This window comes from Phalacrocorax carbo, chromosome 23 (genome assembly GCF_963921805.1).
Source record: "Phalacrocorax carbo chromosome 23, bPhaCar2.1, whole genome shotgun sequence".
In the NCBI taxonomy this organism is placed as follows: Eukaryota; Metazoa; Chordata; class Aves; order Suliformes; family Phalacrocoracidae; genus Phalacrocorax; species Phalacrocorax carbo.
This window is the reverse complement of record NC_087535.1, coordinates 7,492,282-7,510,163: the sequence shown is the minus strand read 5'-3', so window position 1 is coordinate 7,510,163 and position 17,882 is coordinate 7,492,282. Positions and strand designations below refer to the sequence as shown.

At 58.1% G+C, this 17,882-nt stretch overlaps 1 protein-coding gene across 1 annotated transcript; it reads left to right on the top strand.

Moving 5' to 3' along the window:
- The first annotated feature begins 1,146 nt into the window (after positions 1-1,146).
- SLC16A1 (solute carrier family 16 member 1) lies at positions 1,147-17,353 on the top strand. Its single transcript, XM_064472228.1, has 5 exons — positions 1,147-1,250; positions 10,521-10,778; positions 13,987-14,130; positions 14,601-15,464; positions 15,779-17,353. Exons 2-5 carry the CDS (start codon positions 10,562-10,564, stop codon positions 16,054-16,056), a joined length of 1,503 nt encoding a protein of 500 aa, XP_064328298.1. The 5' UTR covers positions 1,147-1,250; positions 10,521-10,561; the 3' UTR covers positions 16,057-17,353.
- Positions 17,354-17,882: the final 529 nt, after the last annotated feature.

Genomic DNA, 17,882 nt, shown 5'->3' with positions numbered 1-17,882 from the left:
GCTCGCTGCGACGGCGAGGAGCAGTGGTTTCCTTTGATATGGAAGGGCTCGCATCTCTGCAGCTGCTCCGGTCTCCATCTGTGGAGTGTCACTGCTTTTTCCGTTCTTTCCCTCTCTTGGCTCCAAGTTGAACTACATCACACTTCTTTCGGCTCTAAAACAAATTAGAGCATCAGACATGCAACCCAGAAGACAATTAGCGTCATTAGGCTGCGGGAGAGAGCAGCTCAAGAACATTCACAGGCAATCGCCCCTTTGCGCAGCGTTTGGTGCGTGGGGAATGACGAGTACTCCATGCGTGGGTGCCACAGGCAGTTTTGCATCCAGAGGGTGAGGAGCTCTGCTTGGGATACGACACGGTTTCAGCAAGGGCCTCTTCCGCTCGCCGAGGCGCTGGGCACGCCGAGCCCGGGCCCACTTTCTCCTGCAAAACTGAACCGCGAGGGCAACGCCAACAGCATCCAGCTTATCCTCAGGCCTCGGCGCCCGGCTGCTCGGGGCACTGAGCAGTGGCTGCCTGTAGCAGGGGCTGCACGGGGTTTACTCCCACCGAAATAATCACGGATACACCACAAACATCCCCCACAAGGCAGCACACGCTGCCTTCGTGGAAAAGCAGGCTAGCAACAGTCACAGGTTTTGCGGTGACCACGTAAAGCACCGTAGTCAGGCAGCAGAAGAGCTGATGGGTTTTAATAAAGACACTTGGCAGCGTTGTCCACCCGAAGGGAGCGCGGCCGGGCGAGGACCCCGCGGAGCAGGGAGGCGTGGGGAGGTGACCCCGGCCCAGCGGGGTGGCAGGACGCGGGCGGGGGGGCCCTCCTCGGGCGGCCACCCACGGGTGGAACACCCGCACGGAGTCGCTCTGGCGGGACAAACGCAGAAAAATCCCCAAGGCGATGCTGCGCCGCGCAAAGCGCCGGCCGCACCCGGCCCGGCCTCCCGCCCGCCGCCGCCGCCAGCCCGAGACCGCGCGCGGGGGCCGCCACCCGCGGGGGCCGCCGGGGAGGGGGGGGGGGGGGCCCGCCGCGCTTTCCCGCCGCCGGCCCGGCGGTGCGGGGCGGTGCGGGCGGTACGTGCCGGGGCTCACGGGCGGCGGGGGCCGCCGTGGCGCGCACGTGGCGCGGCGGGGGGCGGCGCTCGGTGGCGGCCCGACCCCCTCCCCGCCCTCCGCGGCGCGGCGCGGCCCCTCCGCCCTTATAACGGCGGGGGCGGGGGCGGCGGTACTCGGCTGGCGGCGGCACGCGCAGGTAGGGTCCGCCGCGGCGGCGGCCCACGTGGCGGGACGGGATCGGGCCCCGGGAGTCCCCGCACTCCGCGGCTCCGCGCAGCCCGGGGCCGCCGCTCCCGGCCCGGCGCGGGGGGTACTGGGCGTGCGGGGCCGCGGCGGGGCCGTGCTGGCGTCCGGTCTCGGCTCTCCAGCCGCGGCCGGTCGCGCGTGGGCGCAGCCGGCGCCACGCCGGGCCGCGGAGCTCCCCGCCGGCGGGGCGGGCGCCGCGTTTGGCCGTGCCGGGCGCCCCGCTCCGGGCCCTCCGGCGCCCCCGAACCCCGGTTTTGTTACTGCTCCGGGACGGCCGCGTGGGCGAGGGTCCCACGCAAGTCCTCCCCGGAGCGGCCGCGTGTGCATGAGGAGTCACCGGGGGTTGAGCCTCCCCCCCCCCCTCCTCCCCCCCACCGCGCCCTTGTCCCAGTGACCTCCCTTGGCGGGGCCCGGGCCCTGGGGGGCGGCTGGTGGTCTCGGGGGTCCCCGCCGGTTTCAGGGCCGGGGGGGGCCGCGTGGGCTGCGGGGAGCCCGGCCCCGCTGGGCTCTTCGTCCCCCCGCCGCGGCCGCTCCCGGTGAGTCTCGTCCCGGCCCGGCAGCGTCGTTCTGGGGGCTGCGCGGGGGGGTCCGCCCGCGCCGCGTTGCGGGTGTCCGATAGTGGTGGGGCGCAGGGGAAAAAGTGATTAAACCGGGTCTCTGGCAGCCGATAAGGGCCGGGGAGCTCCGGGGAGGCTGCTCCGGCCCAGGTACCCGGGGGCCACGTGGGAAGCATGTCCTGCGGCGGGGGTGGGCGCCCCCCTTCCCCGTCCCGCCGGGCGCCGCTGGAGCCCCCCCGCCCCTGCCTGGGGACGGCGCGGCCGTGCGCGGATGCTCTCCCGGGCCCGCGGGGGTTTCCCCGGGAGCTGGGCCTCGGGCGCTTGAACCCACTGGGGTGGGCGAGTTGCTCGAGTCCCTCCAGCGTCGTGATCTGCTGGTGGGGCCGGGGTTTGCAGGAGGAGCCCGCTGAAGCCCCGGGAGCGGCACCTTCGACGGCGTTTTGGCACTGCTCGGGGGGGAGGCCGCCCCCACCCCGGTCCCCGGGAGCCGCGCAGGGGTGCCGAGGCGCCCACCCGCCCTCGGGCGGGTCTGCAGGCTGCCACCCCGCCGGCCAGGCCCCGCGGCGATGGGCAGCGGGAAGCTGGGGCCGTTGGAGCCCGCTGGCAGCCCTCGCATGGGCACCGAGGGGCCGGCAGAGCTGACGGCTCCTGCAGAGCGCTTCCCCGCCCCGCAGCGGGAGCTCGCTGCGGGCTGGGGTCCCGGGCACCGCTCTGCCCTAAGCCCGGTGGCTTGCGGCAGGTGTTCGTTTGTGCTGGGACGAGATGCTCGGGGAGCCAAGCGGGCTCCTGTGGAGGGTGAGCGGATCCCAGCAGACGAGCTGCCGGGTGCTTCGCCTAGGGTGGGCATCCTGGCTCGGGCCAGGGTCCCGTGGGCAAGGGATGTGCGAACACGTGCCAAAAGGGTAGGCGATGTTTGCGGGGTTGGAAGTTGACCTGGGGCAAGGGGATGAGTGTGAACTGGTGAATCACAAGGAAATGGTGGATAACCTGTAGCTGCGGTGGGAGAGGTGGGATTTGTGTCCTTCCCTGTGACAGAGACTTGCCCAAGTGCTGCGCAGCCCTTCTGTGGGGCTCCCAGTTTGCCCCGTGAGGTTGGGCAGTTTGCACAAGGGTTACTGATGTTCTCAGGCTTCCAGCTTCTTCTCGTAAAAAAAAAAAAAAAGGGCTTTTTAGTTGCATCACAAGAAACCTGAAATCTTATGATGCTGGTTTTGTGCTTTTCTGTGAGCCTCAAGTCTTTTTGTGGTGCACAAGCATCCTATTTTCATGCTAAGTGAGGTAATTTAGTGCTGACTGATTTCTCCTGGGTGTTTTTCCTCTGAGTTTTTTTTGGCTGTGTCTAGAAGGAAAGGAGCAGGGCTGAGAAATGGGCCAGTGCATGGAACGGCTGGTGTGTGCTGGGGTGGGGGGCAGACTCGGGGCTCCAGGAGTAGAGAAACCCCCAGAGCTCCTGTTCTGTGGCTTTGTGAGAATGGGCTTTCTCAATCTCAGATTAATCACTGGGGTGATGGAGCTCTTGATTACAAACAAGTGTTTGCTAGTGTACCGCAAACCTCGCTGCCCCAAAGTCACAGGTGTGACTGTGCCTGGTCCTGGCCCTGGAAGGCATGAAACATCCTCACCTTCCAGGAGGTGGTTCCTGAAAAACATGTAAATGGTTGGGTGTGATTTCTGTTGGCTCAGTATCTCACAGAATTGGGCTGATTTATCTGGCAGCTGAGGTGGAAAATATCCAGTGACTTGCACGCTATTATTTTATATATCCTTTATGAGGAGTTGAAAAGCTGCACGTAGGCTAGGGGAGGCGAGTTGCATCCCATTAAGCGCTATAACGCTAATCTCATTGTTGCGCTTTTATGGCTTTTCCTGATTTCCGCCTGTGGAATCAGCCTATAACAACGACTCCAAGAAAGTGGGAGCCTCTCACCAGCGCTGTCTGTATGACTCACTTGCAAATGTGCCCTTAAAGCTGCTGCAGTGTAGTTGTACTGTAGCCAGAGAAAATTCGTGTGGGGCTGTAGTTAACTCCTGAAACAGCAGTCACCTGAGTGCACTGGCGTGTCACTGATGTCTCCCATCACCCCGTACTGCCTCGGCCCTGGTTTGAGGGCTTTAATGAAGTGATAACGTGGCTGTGACTGGGAGCGAAGACAGCTCAGACCCTTGCTCTTAGGGGAGAGAGCAGCAGTTATGTTTTGACTGTGGCATTCTGGGGTTTTGCAGCCTCCTGCTACCCTGCTGTACCCTGAAGCGGCCTGTCCCTGGCCGGCAGGGCAGGTGTCTAATGAAAGAATGCCGATGCTATTCGGTACCACATTTTTCTCATTCTGAGGATTTCCTGGCTGGCACGGGGTGTCCTGGGAGCGTTGCAGAGCACTGCTGGTGCGGGGTGGATCGCCCTGCTCCCTGGCAGAGCATGGCTTGTGCTTGAGGTGGGACTGTGAAACCCTGCATAGGGGCTGAGAGCCCCCCATCCCCTCCTGAGGCGGGGGGGCTGACCACCGGTGCTGTGGGAAGCCCTTCCTCTAGGGACAGGGCCATGATCAGAGCCTGGGGCTGCATCGCCAGCAGTGCCTTTGCTCTCCATCCCAGCGCCTCTGACCTGGAGGGATGGTACCCTTTACTGTAAAGGGCTGTACTTTTTAAGCTTGTGCCTTTTGGGTGAGTACCTTCAGCTGTGCTTGTGAAACTCCCCAGCAAAGCTGAGCCTTTCCACAGCCCTGCAGCTCCCCGGGATGAAGCACTGGCAGTGAGACCAGCCTGTTGGCGCAGGGTGGGCAGCCATTAGCCCCTGCTGCCTGGGGATGAGCCGTCCTCTTGTGGGGCTGGTTAGAGAGGGGGCTTTGGGTGCTGTGCCTGGGGTTGAAGCCCAGAGGATGCCCAGAAGAGCAGCTTCACATAATGTTCTTCTAACATGCTTGTGAACCCCTCTGCGCCTGCCCACAGGGTTTTTGGTCAGAGGGCTCCAGGGCAGCCATGGCCATGGCTGGGCTCTGATATAGAAATAATCCATGCTTTTTGCCTTGGCCTTGTTGATAGCTTGCTTAAGCTTGACTTCACACTTTCTCATACCAGTAAGATGCTTGGTCTTTGTTCAGACAGGCTGAGCTTCACTGGTGCTAATAACTGGGCACGGCAGCCCAGGGAGGGAGTACGTCTGGCGGGCAGAAATAGCTGTCCATCTTTGGTTGGTTGTTCCCCCCAGAGCTCCTGGCAAACCATCGCAATGTCCCGCAAAGGCGGCTCGCGGCCTTTCACGGCCCGTGCACCGCGGCTGCTGTGCCGGGAGCCGTGCTGCGGTTGCTGGGGGCTCCGTCCACTGGAGAGACCCATGGCGGGTGTCCGGGGGGGGCCTCTGGCCCTGCCCGGGGAGTGCCGGCCGCCGGCGGGGTGAGTGGGCCGCTCCGTGCCTCTGCAGGCTGGGGCTCGCGGCGGGGTGCAGCTGGGAGCTGGAGGAGGGCAGCTGCCGGCGCTGCCTCTGCCAGCGCGGCCGCCGTGCCCCGTGGCGTCTGCCTGTCTGCGTGCCCAGGTTAGCTCACCGGGCTGGCAGAGCGGGGCACGTCTGAGGGTGCGCTGGCCGTCCCCGGTGGGGAGAGGCGCTGAGCGGGCCGGGCCGCTTCTGGCAAAAACCTTGAGCTCGCCCGTGCGGGCTGCTGGCCTTGAGCAAACCCTGCCCGTGCTGCTGACCTCGTCTCACCCCGTGAGCAAATGCTGCGGCTGAGCAGGACCTCAATCGACTATTGTCTTGGTGCAGAGCCCTTGCAAGCGCTGGGGAGTCACGTAGGCCATGTGCCGCCAGGTTAAACCCCAGCTATGGAGCTTGCTGGAATTACAGCTCCATGCTTAATGCTGTAAACCCGCTTAAAACTAGTGAAAGTGGTGTCTCATTAGCTCATAACAATCTCTATTTCATCTTGCTTCTGGCCGGAAAAAGGCCAAATTTGAAGCTATAGAGTGTTACTGGCTCTAAATAGCTGGCAACTGCCAGCACCTCTCTTTCCCCAGCAGTAAGTATGAGGTCTCAGTTTAGTTTCAGGGACAAGAAGGGATGCTCGAGGTCTGCAGGCTCCCCACGCGGGCAGTTGTCCCATGGGGGTGTTTATGGCCCCATGCTATCCCACCCTGTGTTGAGCACTGAAAGAGCCCGTTGCTGCGAGCTGAGTTTGGGAGGCTGGGGTGAGGAGGAGTAGATGTTTCAGGCTCTCATTTGGGTAAAGCTCTGGGATGGGGCTGGTGGGAGTGAGCGCTCGCCAGGCTCCTGGGGAGCAGCATCCCCCTCCCAAATCCATCCCCTCTGGTGGGGACTCGAGGTGGGAGTCCCCTCGTGGTCTGGTGCTGCTGGCAAGGGGCGGCTCTGTGCCCATCCTGCCTGGCCCGGGCGTTTCAGTGTTGATGTTTGCTGGCTGGAGGCTGGGTCCAGCTGACAAAGGATGAGGAGCCCAAATGGCTGCCATACAGCAGGGATGTTCCTGGGCATCTTGCTGCTGCTCAGATCCCACTCCAGGCATTGCCGCCTTCTTCTCTGGAGCTGGGAGAGCGCAGGGGGAGCAGATGGCCGGGAGCGGACGCAGCCTGCCTGCAGCAGTGCCGGGACGAGCCACCATGGACTTTGAGCGTGCCAAGGTGCTGGGTGAGCCTCAGCCTGCGTGGGCTCTGGGGTGGCGACGGGCTGCGGGAGCAGAAGCTCGGGCTCTGCTGCCTGCCCTTCTCCAGCCTCAGCTCTGCCGGCCGCTCCGAGTGCCCTGCTCCGTGGGAAAAGTTTTGCAAGCTCACATGACAGCAAATGCCAGGTGAGTGTACGCCTGGAGCAGGAAAGCCTTGAGCTGGAGGGATGTGCGGGGGGAGGCAGAGGTGCCTGGTGCCTGGGTAACAGCCCCCTGCGTGCGTCCCTCTTCCTCTGACCCTGGAAAGGAGCGGTGTGAGGACACTTTCATAAAGGGTTTGCTCCAGAAATATTTTGCGGCATTTGCAGTGCTTTATAAATGTGAGCCTCTGTCTCTCCACTCTGGAGTCCTGCCAATCCATGGCTTTTAAAAGCACAGCAATTTGCCGCATTATGTAACTAAAAGTCTTGAAATTTTCCTGTTCCAGGCCCCTCCGGAGAAGGGATGACAGTGCTTGTGCATAGTACCTAGGAGATACAGGGTTTTAGTCTTTTGCAGGATTTGTTTTGAGATGATACAGTCCTCGTTGCCTAAGTAGCCTCAACTTGTGCTCTTGCCATTGCTGTGCAGAGGAGGGTTGCTGTAGGCTACCCATTCCTGTGGATTAGTCAAGACATTTATGGGGAGCAGATGTGATACTTGCAGTCATTACTTGGTCTCATCAGTCTTAATTACTGCAAATATGGTTATTTTATTCCCTAATAGGGCAAACTGTAGCTGGCTGCCTGGCAGCTGTGAATTTGATTTCCAAACACGTCTTACATGTTGCAGCTCTTCCAAAACAGAGCTGTAAATGTCATAACTATGTTCTGGGCGGGGTTTTTTCCCTCTTGCAAAGGGGGGGAAGCTTTCCAATTGAACTGGCTGCCTTACATGTGCTTCTTTTTTTTTCCTCTCCTGTTTGAGACTACTTCTGTGTGGGGGCAAGGAGGAAATCGGCAAGAAGCCTCAATGCGGTTGAAGGAAGAGCTTTCTAAAACTGGTCTTTCTTAATAAGGATTTTCAGTGAGTCAGGGGAAAAATGTTGTGGCATGCAGAAGTCATCATGTAAACCCTCTGGCGTCAGGCTTTGGGAATCCTGCTTCATGGTCTCAAACTTTGTTCACTTCACTTTGTTCGCTGTGCCTCAGCAATGCAAGAGAGGTTATGTCTAACCCACCAAAAGTCTTTTATTTTCTAGAGATGCCACCTGAGCACCCGCAGGAGGAGGAATGCTGCTTGCAGGGGAAGAACAAATACATAAACCAAGCCACAGTAATTTCGGTGCAGTTGAGCTCTTCAGGAGTGGTGGAAGAATTAAACCTGTGTGTGTCTCAGGAGCAAAAGGGAAAAATCCCCAATACCTCATCAGCACCCCCCAGCTTTTGCTTTGGATAGCTTTAATTGCTAGTAGTTTTAATTAGTGCTAACAAGTAGATTATATTCCTTGCTGGTAGTTTTTATTGCCAACACCTGGTAGTCTCATCTTTTAAAAATGTTTCAGACAAATCAGTGTAATTAGATGATGCTTTAAAGTTCATTGAATGCTGTGAAAGCTCAGTATGACTCAAAGCAAGAGGTGGCTGGAAACTCCATTTTGCAGCCTGTGTGGGGAAATGACGATAAGCAAAACCCAGTGTTCCTACCAGCTTTTCAGAAAGAGCATGACAGGCAGCTGGGCTGCTCCACATAGTGAGAGGCCAGAGGTATGTGGCGAGCCTCTGCGGAGCCTGGCACTTTGCTTCCCGGCTGCTGGTGCGGTGGGTGTGTGCTGGCTCCGGGCTCGGCCGCGGGGGCCTGCCTGCAGCCGGACCCCGCCGGTGTGGGCTCGGCCCGGTGCCGAGCGGGCTGCTCGCGATGGCTGTGGTCTCCGGTGGTCCGAGAGAGGAAATCGGCTCCTCCGGCTCCTGGGCATAGTTCAGCCGCGGACGTGCCCGGGGCAGCGTCTTGTAAATGATTCCTTTGTTGGAGCAGCAGGGTGACTCGGATCTGCTCATGATGGTCATGTGTCACAGGGGCTGGGATGCAGGAAAATGCCCTGCCAGCAAAAATCGGTGTCTGGGTCAGGCTAAACCAATCTTAGCAGCTTACAGAAACCGGCCTCCCGTGCTTTGCTTCGTCTTGCCCCGCGTGGGTCCGAGGCATCACCTGAGCGCGTCTGGGTGTCGGGTGGCCCTGGCAAACCCGGTGCTGTATCAGGTAACTTGGCCGTCTGTGCCTCTGGTGCCAGGTGGGAGCGGGGGCTCGCCGCAGCTCAGGGCCACCGGCTGCGCTTCAGCCGGGACCCCTGGATCCCCGCCTCAGGTGCGCACCGAAGCGACACAGGGCAAGCGAAAACAAGGCGGGTGGTGCCCACGGTAGCGTGCGGCGTGCCGAGGGCACGAGGGGATGTGCCAGGTAGATGCTGGCTGGCATGTCGGCAGCCGTGGATGAGATGGTAATCGCTGTGAGCCTGAATGGATGCGGGCTATTAATAGGTGGTTGCACCTCTCTGAGCCAGCATGCTGCTTTGGAGTTGTTGCTGTGCCTGGTGTGACCCAGGGGAGCTCTGCAGAAGGCTCTCCTGCTAGAAAGTGTTTTTTTTCTTCAAGTGGAAACCTGAGCAGCGGAGCAGAGAACTGTGGGCTGAGGTGTGGGCTCTGGCCAAGGAGCCCAGTGTCCCCCCCGCCCCCACCTTGGCTGATGGTGCTTAGTATGGGGGGGGGGGGTGTGTGTGTGTGGCTCAGGCTGCAAGGCTGTGGGGGGCCACAGGGTGTCAGACAGTGTCTTCTAAAATCTGTGGGGGTGCACAGGAGTTTTGGGGACTGTAGCAATTCCTGTTGCTTTGCATATTGTAAACCACATTTGTGAGCAGCTGTTCTGGTTGCGTTTCCTCCGTGGGACAGCTTGTGCTCCTCTGCTGCCTGAAGCAGCCTTGCTTTTTGAGTAACCAGGGTGTGATCCAGCTGTGCAGCTGCTGCAGCACAGGGAGGCATGAGCAGCCCCGCGCCGCTGGTCTCCACATCGCTCCGAACGGCCTCTCCCGGCTTGGCCTCTCTAAGGGGATGCCATGCTTCAGCAAGCCTGGATGACATTTCCCCATTTATTTTCTTTTCTAATCCTTTCTGGTTTTGAGCTTTTAAGGTGAATTGTTTTTACGCTTGGGTGTTTTCGTGAAGCTTGCCGTAGCTTTTTCAGTGGGGGAGGAGGGGTTGGCCACAGCTGGGTTGGGGGTGTCCTGCGGGGGCCAAGCCCCCACAGAGCTGGGCTCTGCCGGGGCAGCTCTGGGGGACCCACCTCCCCTCTCCGGGCAGCGCTGGCAGCGTGTGGGAGCCTTCCCCAGTCACTGCTCAGGCTAAGTTTAGCCACCGCCCGTGACCTTCAGGGCTGGCCGAGCTGGGGGAGTGCTGTGACACCTGCCTGCCTACTTGTTCTTCACGGAATTGGAAGTGTCTTGGCTCATGCGTGTGGACTTACTTCCACTGGTGTGTCTGCATTTAATGACCTGAGTGTGCTGCTCCTGCTCTGGCTGGCCCGGGGCTTCCCGGGATGTGGCGGTGTGCTGCGGCGGTGCTGGGATCGCACGACTGGAGAAGCTGCGGGGTCTCTGTCTGCCCCAGGCAGGCGAGCCCCGACCAGACCAGCCGCTGCCCTGCTCAACCCTCCGCAGGTCCAGCCCCGTGCTGCTCATAGCCCTGCCCGCTTCACTGCTGTGCCCTGGCTGCTGCTGGCAAGGGCACTGCCTGCCCTTTTCAGCTTAGGACAGGATATCATGTCTTAAATTTGTTGCTTATAAATACCTGCTGGCCAGGGCTCTTAAAGGCCAGCCGCAATCTGAGCATGTGTTTTGGGACGGCCTCATGTGACCAGTGTGCTGGGGAGCCCCAAGTGCTCGACCCTCAGATCAGCTCTCCTGGAGGTGGTTGGGGGCACTGGTGCTGTGCCAGCCTTGCGAGCGGGGCTCGAGCAGTGCCGTTGCATGCCAGGGAGCAGGGATGCAGCCGTCTGCTTTCAGCTGAGGCAATACTTTGTCCTTTGCAGATCTTTGAACCCCAGCTGAGTCATCGCCAACTCAGTTCAAGATGCCACCAGCCATCGGAGGCCCTGTGGGATACACTCCTCCTGAAGGAGGATGGGGATGGGCCGTGGTCATCGGAGCCTTCATCTCCATTGGGTTTTCCTATGCCTTCCCCAAATCCATCACAGTGTTCTTCAAAGAGATTGAGGTCATCTTCAATGCATCCAGCAGCAAAGTCTCATGGATCTCTTCCATCATGCTGGCTGTCATGTATGCAGGAGGTAAGTGGACTGGAGGCTGCAGTACATGTGCTTGTGCATTGCAGTGCTGGATGCATCTTTCCTGCTGCGCCTGATGATTTGCACCTTGCTGTAGTGACAGCAGCCAAAACTTTTGCGAAAAGCTGTAATTCTCTCCTTACGTGAGAGCAAAACTTACCTTAGTGGGTTTGCTTGAAGGAGATTGCTCAAAAAGTTCTATTTAATGCCCAGAATGCAAAAACCGGGTTAATCCGTCCTTCTCTGCAAAGCTGTAAGTAAAATCTTTCCGGGGAATTACGACTTGTGTAATTCTGCCCTTGTCCTTGTTAACAGTGCCCCGTGGATGCTGTGTCTGCTTCCAGCACCCACCCGAAGGACGGGGAGCTGCTGTGCCATGCGTAGGAGCCCTGCTCCCCGGGTCTTTCTTTTAGATAGGCATCAATTTTTTTTATTTATTAGTCCAGCAAACAGTGTCTGTATCTAGGGATCTGTCCCCAGTTTCTGGTCAGCTCCAGTGGCTCATGCCTGCTCTGGGCTGCACTGAAACCTGGTGCTGCCTGTTCTTCCTCGCTGGTGCTGAGCAGTGCCGTAGGCAGCTTGTGCTGTTTGAGGGTGGCAGAGTGCACTGGGAGTACAGAGGCATGAGCAGAATAAAGCAAAACTACTTAAACTGAAGCAGTTCCCCTCCCCCATCCTTCAGAAACTGTTTCTTGCAGTCTTTTAATCCCCAAGCTGTGTGCTTTATGCTCGTCTTTAACCGGCGAGGAGCAGGCAGAGCGCTCCCTGCGGGGTGATGCGCTCCTGGCCCTCGCCTCGCCGCTCTCCAGACCCCGGTGTCTTGTACCTGCCTGCAAACGCAGCTCTGCACTGGGTTGCTCGGCTGAAAGAAACTCTTTTAGGGAGCCTGCTGTTGTGTCCACTTCAGAGGCAAATTGGAGCTTGTACCACCGCCATCCCCAGCTGGCGAGCTGCCCGTGTCCTCGTTGCGTTTGTGCATCGAAAGGAGCTGACGTCAGCACCCGGCTAAGCACGAGGCTTCTCCTTGGGGGGAACAGGCTCTGCTTTGTCCTCGCTCAGCTAGCGAAGCGACCGGCACATTTCCCTGCTCCGATGTTATAACAAGCTTGTAAACCTTGTAACTGCCTTAATGAGACTCAATCTGGGCCATTCCTCCTCTCTAATAGCTCAGAGCTGGTTCCTCTGGGTGCCCTGGGGGTGGCACAGCCCAAGGCTGCCTGGCAGCTGGGGTCAGAGCGCCCTCCTCCAGTCCTGGGGTTGTCCCCTTGTCCCTCTCCCTCCATGCTGACACTGTCTTTTCTGCTCCCCTTGAACTGTTGCTGTTAAATCCCAGAAGCTTGCCAGTCTTGAACCGCTTGCCTGTAAGCCGGTGGCAGGGGTGCTGAAGGTACCCCAGACCTGCCCAGGTGCCTCCCCTGGCTGCTGGAGCACGGGAACACGCTGCTGCCCCACTCGCTTGTTCCTGCAGCGTGACCCTAGATGCTTTGCGGGTCTGAATTGTGCTGGAGTGGTCGCAGTGTGCATCCACTTCTCTCCACCCCACAGGGCACCTTGCTGGGGGAGCTGTGTACTTGTCCGGGGGCAAAAAAAGTAGCTCATGCTCTGGCCAAATGTCCTGGGGCTGACGGTCCCCTGCAGAGCTGGGGTAGCTCCTGTCCTGGGCAGGGCTGAGGGTGGTGGAGCAGCACGTCCTGCAGCCGCCCTGTGCAGTCATCAGGGTATGTGGGTGTAATGATCTCAGATGCCCCTTTCTCAGCTCCACATTAGGGCTGCGGAGGACTCTGGTTCCATTACTTAAACTTTTTTTTATTCACATCATGAATAATCAAAATAGATCAGCTAACATTTGGTCAGAAATGCTTCATGTGAATCTAAAACAGGAATGGGTGTGAATTCTTTTTTTCTTTCACTAAAAAAAGGGGGGGGTGTGCTGAAATTGCCACCAGGGTACATGGTGCTGTCCGTCCAGGGGCTTCCTGCTAGCTGCCCTGGAGCCTGGGCTGCATTTCCTGGAGGAAAGGCCGCTGCTGCCTTTAGACTCTGTCCCGGGGCATCATGTTTGAGTTCAAGGTACAGGTTTTGCAAAGTACTGAGCTCTCTGTGGGGAAGCATGTGGGGCTTGGGTGATGTGGCAGCCCCCAGGTGCTGCTGCTCTGCCTCCCATGGGACTGAGGCCGTGGCTGGTTCCCGACCGCCCGTGGTGTCAGGCGGGAGCCGCCGGCACAGGCTGCTCTGGCTGGCATGTAGGCAGCACACGCGCTGCGGCGAGCGGGATGCTGCGGGGCTGGGGGCAGCCGCTGCGGCAGCACGGCTTCTGTAGCCTTCCCTGGGCTTTGTTTAAACTGGGCAAAAAGGTCAAGTAGCGTCTGAGGACCATGAATAACATGTTGACAACCTTGCTATCTGTTAATGGCAAAACTAGGTCTGTTAATATTCAATGGATGTTCATTCAGTTTATTTAAATATACATTTTAGTATCTGTAGAGCATGCTTCGCAGTATCTAATCGCTGTTTGCTTTGGATTAAAGCTTCTGATAATGAAGCACTTAAAGAGCAGGCGTGCAGAGCAATTGGGCTCTTCCTACCGTAGGGGGTAACAGTGAAAGCAGAAGCACTCCTTCCCCCCTGGGACAGCACAGTGTTGCTTCTCCTCTGAGCCCTTGGGGAGCTTCGCTTGCACCCATAGAAACTTGTTTCTTTGCAGCTTTGTCCGGTCTCCATCAGAAAGCTCTTGCTGGAGATGGGCAGTCGCTGCATGCTTGCTTTGCTGCTGAGACCCCAGCCCATGGTGGGCCGGCGTGTGGCTGTGGGCAGGGCCCCCGGAGCAGAACACTGTGGGGCAGGTGGCTTCACCCTGTCCCAAACCCTGGGGGCGGCTGGTGCCCCAGCAGCTTCCTTGGGGAAGTCACAGGCTTCTGCAGCCATAAACAGCCTCTGGCACTGGGCAGAAGCCGCAGCGTGTCGGTGCTGGCTGGAGGCTCGCTCCTCCGGCTGGGGTCCTGCGTGTGCTCTAAGCAAATGCCACTCTTATCTTCAGTTGTCTCTGATCATCCTGTCCTTTCCCCTTACCCCAGTTCCCTTGCTGGGTGAAGAGTCACTGTGTAAAAGCTGGAAGCCTGTGACCATAAACCACTTGTGTACTTGCGTGCATCTGTCTTGTCTCTTGTGCAAAGATAACACATCTCTGGGCATATCTCCTTCAACTCCCTAGGTCCCATCAGCAGCATCCTGGTGAATAAATACGGCAGCCGGCCCATCATGATTGCTGGTGGCTGCCTCTCCGGGTGCGGGTTGATTGCAGCCTCTTTCTGCAACACAGTGGAGGAGCTCTACTTCTGCGTTGGGGTCGTAGGGGGTAAGTGATGGCTCTGCCCTGATGGGGCTGCAACAGAGGTAAGGCCTTGCCTGAGGCAGCAAGAAGAGCAACTTAAACCCAGTAATTATTAGGGAAAGTCTGTGATGAATTTGCATAAATCCTGGTTCCTGTTACATATTCAAATAAGAGATGGCCGCAGCGACGTAACGTGGGGAGGCCGTACTAGTGACTGAACACAGGACTGGTATTTGGTACCAAGAATAGAGTATCTGTTGCGCCCCTCCAGTCGACAAGGTTTGTCGTGAGCCAGGGTGGTTCTCCCATTCCAGCTCCCGAATGCCCGCGCACGGCTTGGCTGCTGCCCTGGCGCCTTCCTCTCGGGAGGTTAATGCAGCCAAAATGAGCCGTGAAACCCTGCTCTCTTGCTCATCCCACCAGCCCTTCTGCCAGCGCTGCTGGCTTGTGGGGGGTGGTTGAGCTCTGAGCCCCTTGTCTCTCCTCTCCTTCAGGCCTTGGACTCGCGTTTAACTTGAACCCAGCTTTAACCATGATTGGCAAGTACTTCTACAAGAAGCGTCCCCTGGCTAACGGGCTGGCAATGGCAGGCAGCCCCGTGTTCCTCTCCACCCTGGCGCCCGTGAACCAGCTCTTCTTCGGCATATTTGGCTGGCGCGGCAGCTTCCTCATCCTTGGCGGTCTCTTGCTGAACTGCTGCGTTGCTGGATCCCTGATGCGGCCCATAGGCCCCAAGCCGGATCAGCTGAAGAAAGAGGCCACCAAGGAGGTGCTGCAGGAAGCTGGGAAGGCAGTGAAAAAGGACGACGGTGACACCAGCACAGACCTCATCGGCGGGAAGACCAAGGAACAGAAGAGCACACTTTTCCAGACAATCAACAAGTTCTTGGACTTGTCCCTGTTCACGCACAGGGGCTTCCTGCTCTATTTGTCAGGCAATGTGATCATGTTCTTTGGGCTGTTCACACCCTTGGTCTTCCTCAGCAATTATGCAAAGAGCAAGAAGATTGCTAACGAGTCTGCAGCCTTCCTGCTCTCCATCCTGGCCTTCGTAGACATGGTGGCCAGACCTTCCATGGGACTGGTGGCAAACACCAAGTGGATCAGACCCAGAGTCCAGTATTTCTTTGCCATCTCTGTGATTTACAACGGGGTGTGCCACCTCTTGGCCCCCATGTCCACTACCTATGCTGGCTTCTGTATTTATGCCGGCTTCTTTGGCTTTGCCTTCGGCTGGCTGAGCTCAGTCCTGTTTGAGACCCTGATGGACCTGGTGGGAGCACAGCGGTTCTCCAGCGCTGTCGGCCTGGTGACCATTGTGGAGTGCTGCCCTGTGCTTCTGGGACCCCCTCTGCTAGGTAGGGTGTGCTGTGCCTGGGTAGCCCTGCCTGTCCTTGCTGAGTGGTGGTGGGGTCCCCCTGAGCTGTGGGCAGCCCTCTGCACTGGGGCAGTGGCAAGGGGGGGCGAGCACTGGCTCCGAGGCCACCCCAGCATTTGAGGGATGGCCGAGAAAGTGAGGGCTGAGCCCCTGGTGCAGGGTGGGGGAGCAGGGGCTGGAGGAATAAAGGCTTGAAGCTGAGGGTGATGGGCTTGGGCTGCTCTTGGGAACATCTCCACAACCTGGAGCGGTTCTGGGGCTGTCTTGCTAAGCTGTCCCATCTCTGTCCCTCAGGGAAGCTCAACGACATGTACGGCGACTACAAGTACACATACTGGGCCTGCGGGGTTATCCTCATCGTCTCTGGGATCTACCTCTTCATCGGGATGGGCATCAACTACCGCCTGGTGGCAAAGGAGCAGAAGGCGGAGGAGAAGGCAAGGAATGAAGGGAAGGAGGAGGAGACCAACATCGATGAGGCAGAGAAGCAGAAAGAAGCAAACAACGATGTGGCCCCCTCGCCTCAGAAGAGCGCGGAGGATGGTGTCAAAGAGGAGGAGAGCCACATGTGAGGGACTGCTCTCAATCCCGGAGTGTCGGGGGAAGTGCCGCTGCCCTTGTGCGGCGGCTGGGACAGTGCTCCGCTGGCGCTGGGCGGCCGTGAGAAGTGTTTAAACCAGGTGTTCATTTTTAACTGGGCTCTGAGTTGCCTTTCTGTGTTCAACAAAGGTAACAGGGCTACACACGCAGTATCCTCGTGTGTCGGGGGCAGGGGGGCTTTTTATACTCTGGCTTTTTAACAGTAACATGAATGTACTAATATGTGCCTTACAGTCTTCATATCTAGCTGAATCTGGACAAGCCTTAACTCTAAGCCGTGCTTTAGCTCTGTATTCTGCTCGGGGTGGGGAGGGGGAGTGTTTGTGTGTGTTTTGGGGAGTTTTGTTGTTAAAAAGCCATAAAAAGCAGGATACTGGATTTGTTGAAGCACGATGGGCTTCAGGGCTCGCCCCGGATGAATACTGCTTCACATGCTTCTTACCGCAGGCCCTCCACAGAGGGGAGATCCGGGCACGGGGCAGGGTGGTCTTTGGCTCCTGTGCCGGGTGCCTCCTGGCTCTGTAGGTGGTCTTTAGGTATGTTTTGAAAACACTTTAGCTACTGTAGTTCTTTAAAATCCCTCTTTTGTAGTTGTGTTCTCATGGGATATTTGGGTTGGAGAAAGATGGCTGTGGTTCAGGTTGGGCAACGTTGCCCGCTCTGGGGCTGTGGCAGCCCCCGTGCGCCCGGCCCCTGCAGCTGAGCCCTCCGTGGGGAGGGTTGGGGTCCCCCCTGCCCCCCAACTCTGCCCTAGTGGCGCCTCTTCTCAGACGGACGCTGGGTGATGTGAAACGGACGCGCATGCGGGGCTTGGCTGGCGGTGCTGGGTCAGGGTGCTCGGTGCCCTCGCAGGGCGGGTTTCCACCAGAGCATCCCTGCGCTGATCAGTCCCACCCAGACGGGTGTTCCGGGCGCCTGACCCTGGACAGAGTGGTGGGGCCAGTGGAGATGGTACATCCCTGAGACAGGCCTTCTGCTTTCGCTCTTATCTCTTAGAGAAACCTCTTCTACTTGCTTCTGTTCAACTGAGATCTTAAGGTGGTGGATGCCTAACCACTCACATCTAGGACATGTGGGGGGAGGAAAGAATTTGTACGTATTTATTTTTTATTTTTTAGTGCTGGAAAATATCTCAACATACGTGGAGCACGTTAATGGCTCTCAAGTTCTGGTAAATGTTGATCAGAAATAATGTAAGAAGCTGAGGGGTTGGTTTGTTTGTTCATGTGTTTGTTTTTCAAATAAACTTGGGGTTTTTTTTACAATTTACCCATCAAATGTTGAACTTCTTTCCTAGAATCACACTTCTGTGTGCCAGGCGACATGTATTTTGGGTCAGCATTGGGGGGGGGTGAGTGGGTGTAAGGGACTAGACACTTGTCTCAACATTGGCAGGACAGTTTAACCCCCACAGCAACAGAGCAGGACAATTTAACCACCAAAACCTCATCACGATGGCAACCAGGACACTTTGACTGGACAGGAACACATATGAATCCTGTGGCCTCATAGCCCTGGGCCTCTGCGCATGTGCCTGGGCCCAGGGTTGACTGACCACACATGGGGGGCTCGGACCCTATAGTGATGGTACTGGGCCTGCGTCCCCATTGCCGAATGGGGGGCATGGGTATGCAAAACAGTTCTGAGAACAACGCTATAAAGGGTGAAACTGGCAGAGACCCGCAGGAAGGGAAGGAAGAAAGAAAGGAACATTCTCCCACTGGATTCAGATACATCGGACCGAAGGGATGCCACAGATCTGTGGTGGTAGCTATCACAACTCTCTCACTTTTTCTCT

Excerpts from the sequence above, each read along its gene's own strand:
- SLC16A1 (XM_064472228.1), top strand. The coding sequence starts at position 10,562 with ATGCCACCAGCCATCGGAGGCCCTGTGGGATACACTCCTCCTGAAGGA. Across the intron at positions 14,131-14,600 it reads CTGCGTTGGGGTCGTAGGGG|GCCTTGGACTCGCGTTTAAC; the intron begins GTAAGTGATGGC and ends CCTCTCCTTCAG. Across the intron at positions 15,465-15,778 it reads TCTGGGACCCCCTCTGCTAG|GGAAGCTCAACGACATGTAC; the intron begins GTAGGGTGTGCT and ends TCTGTCCCTCAG.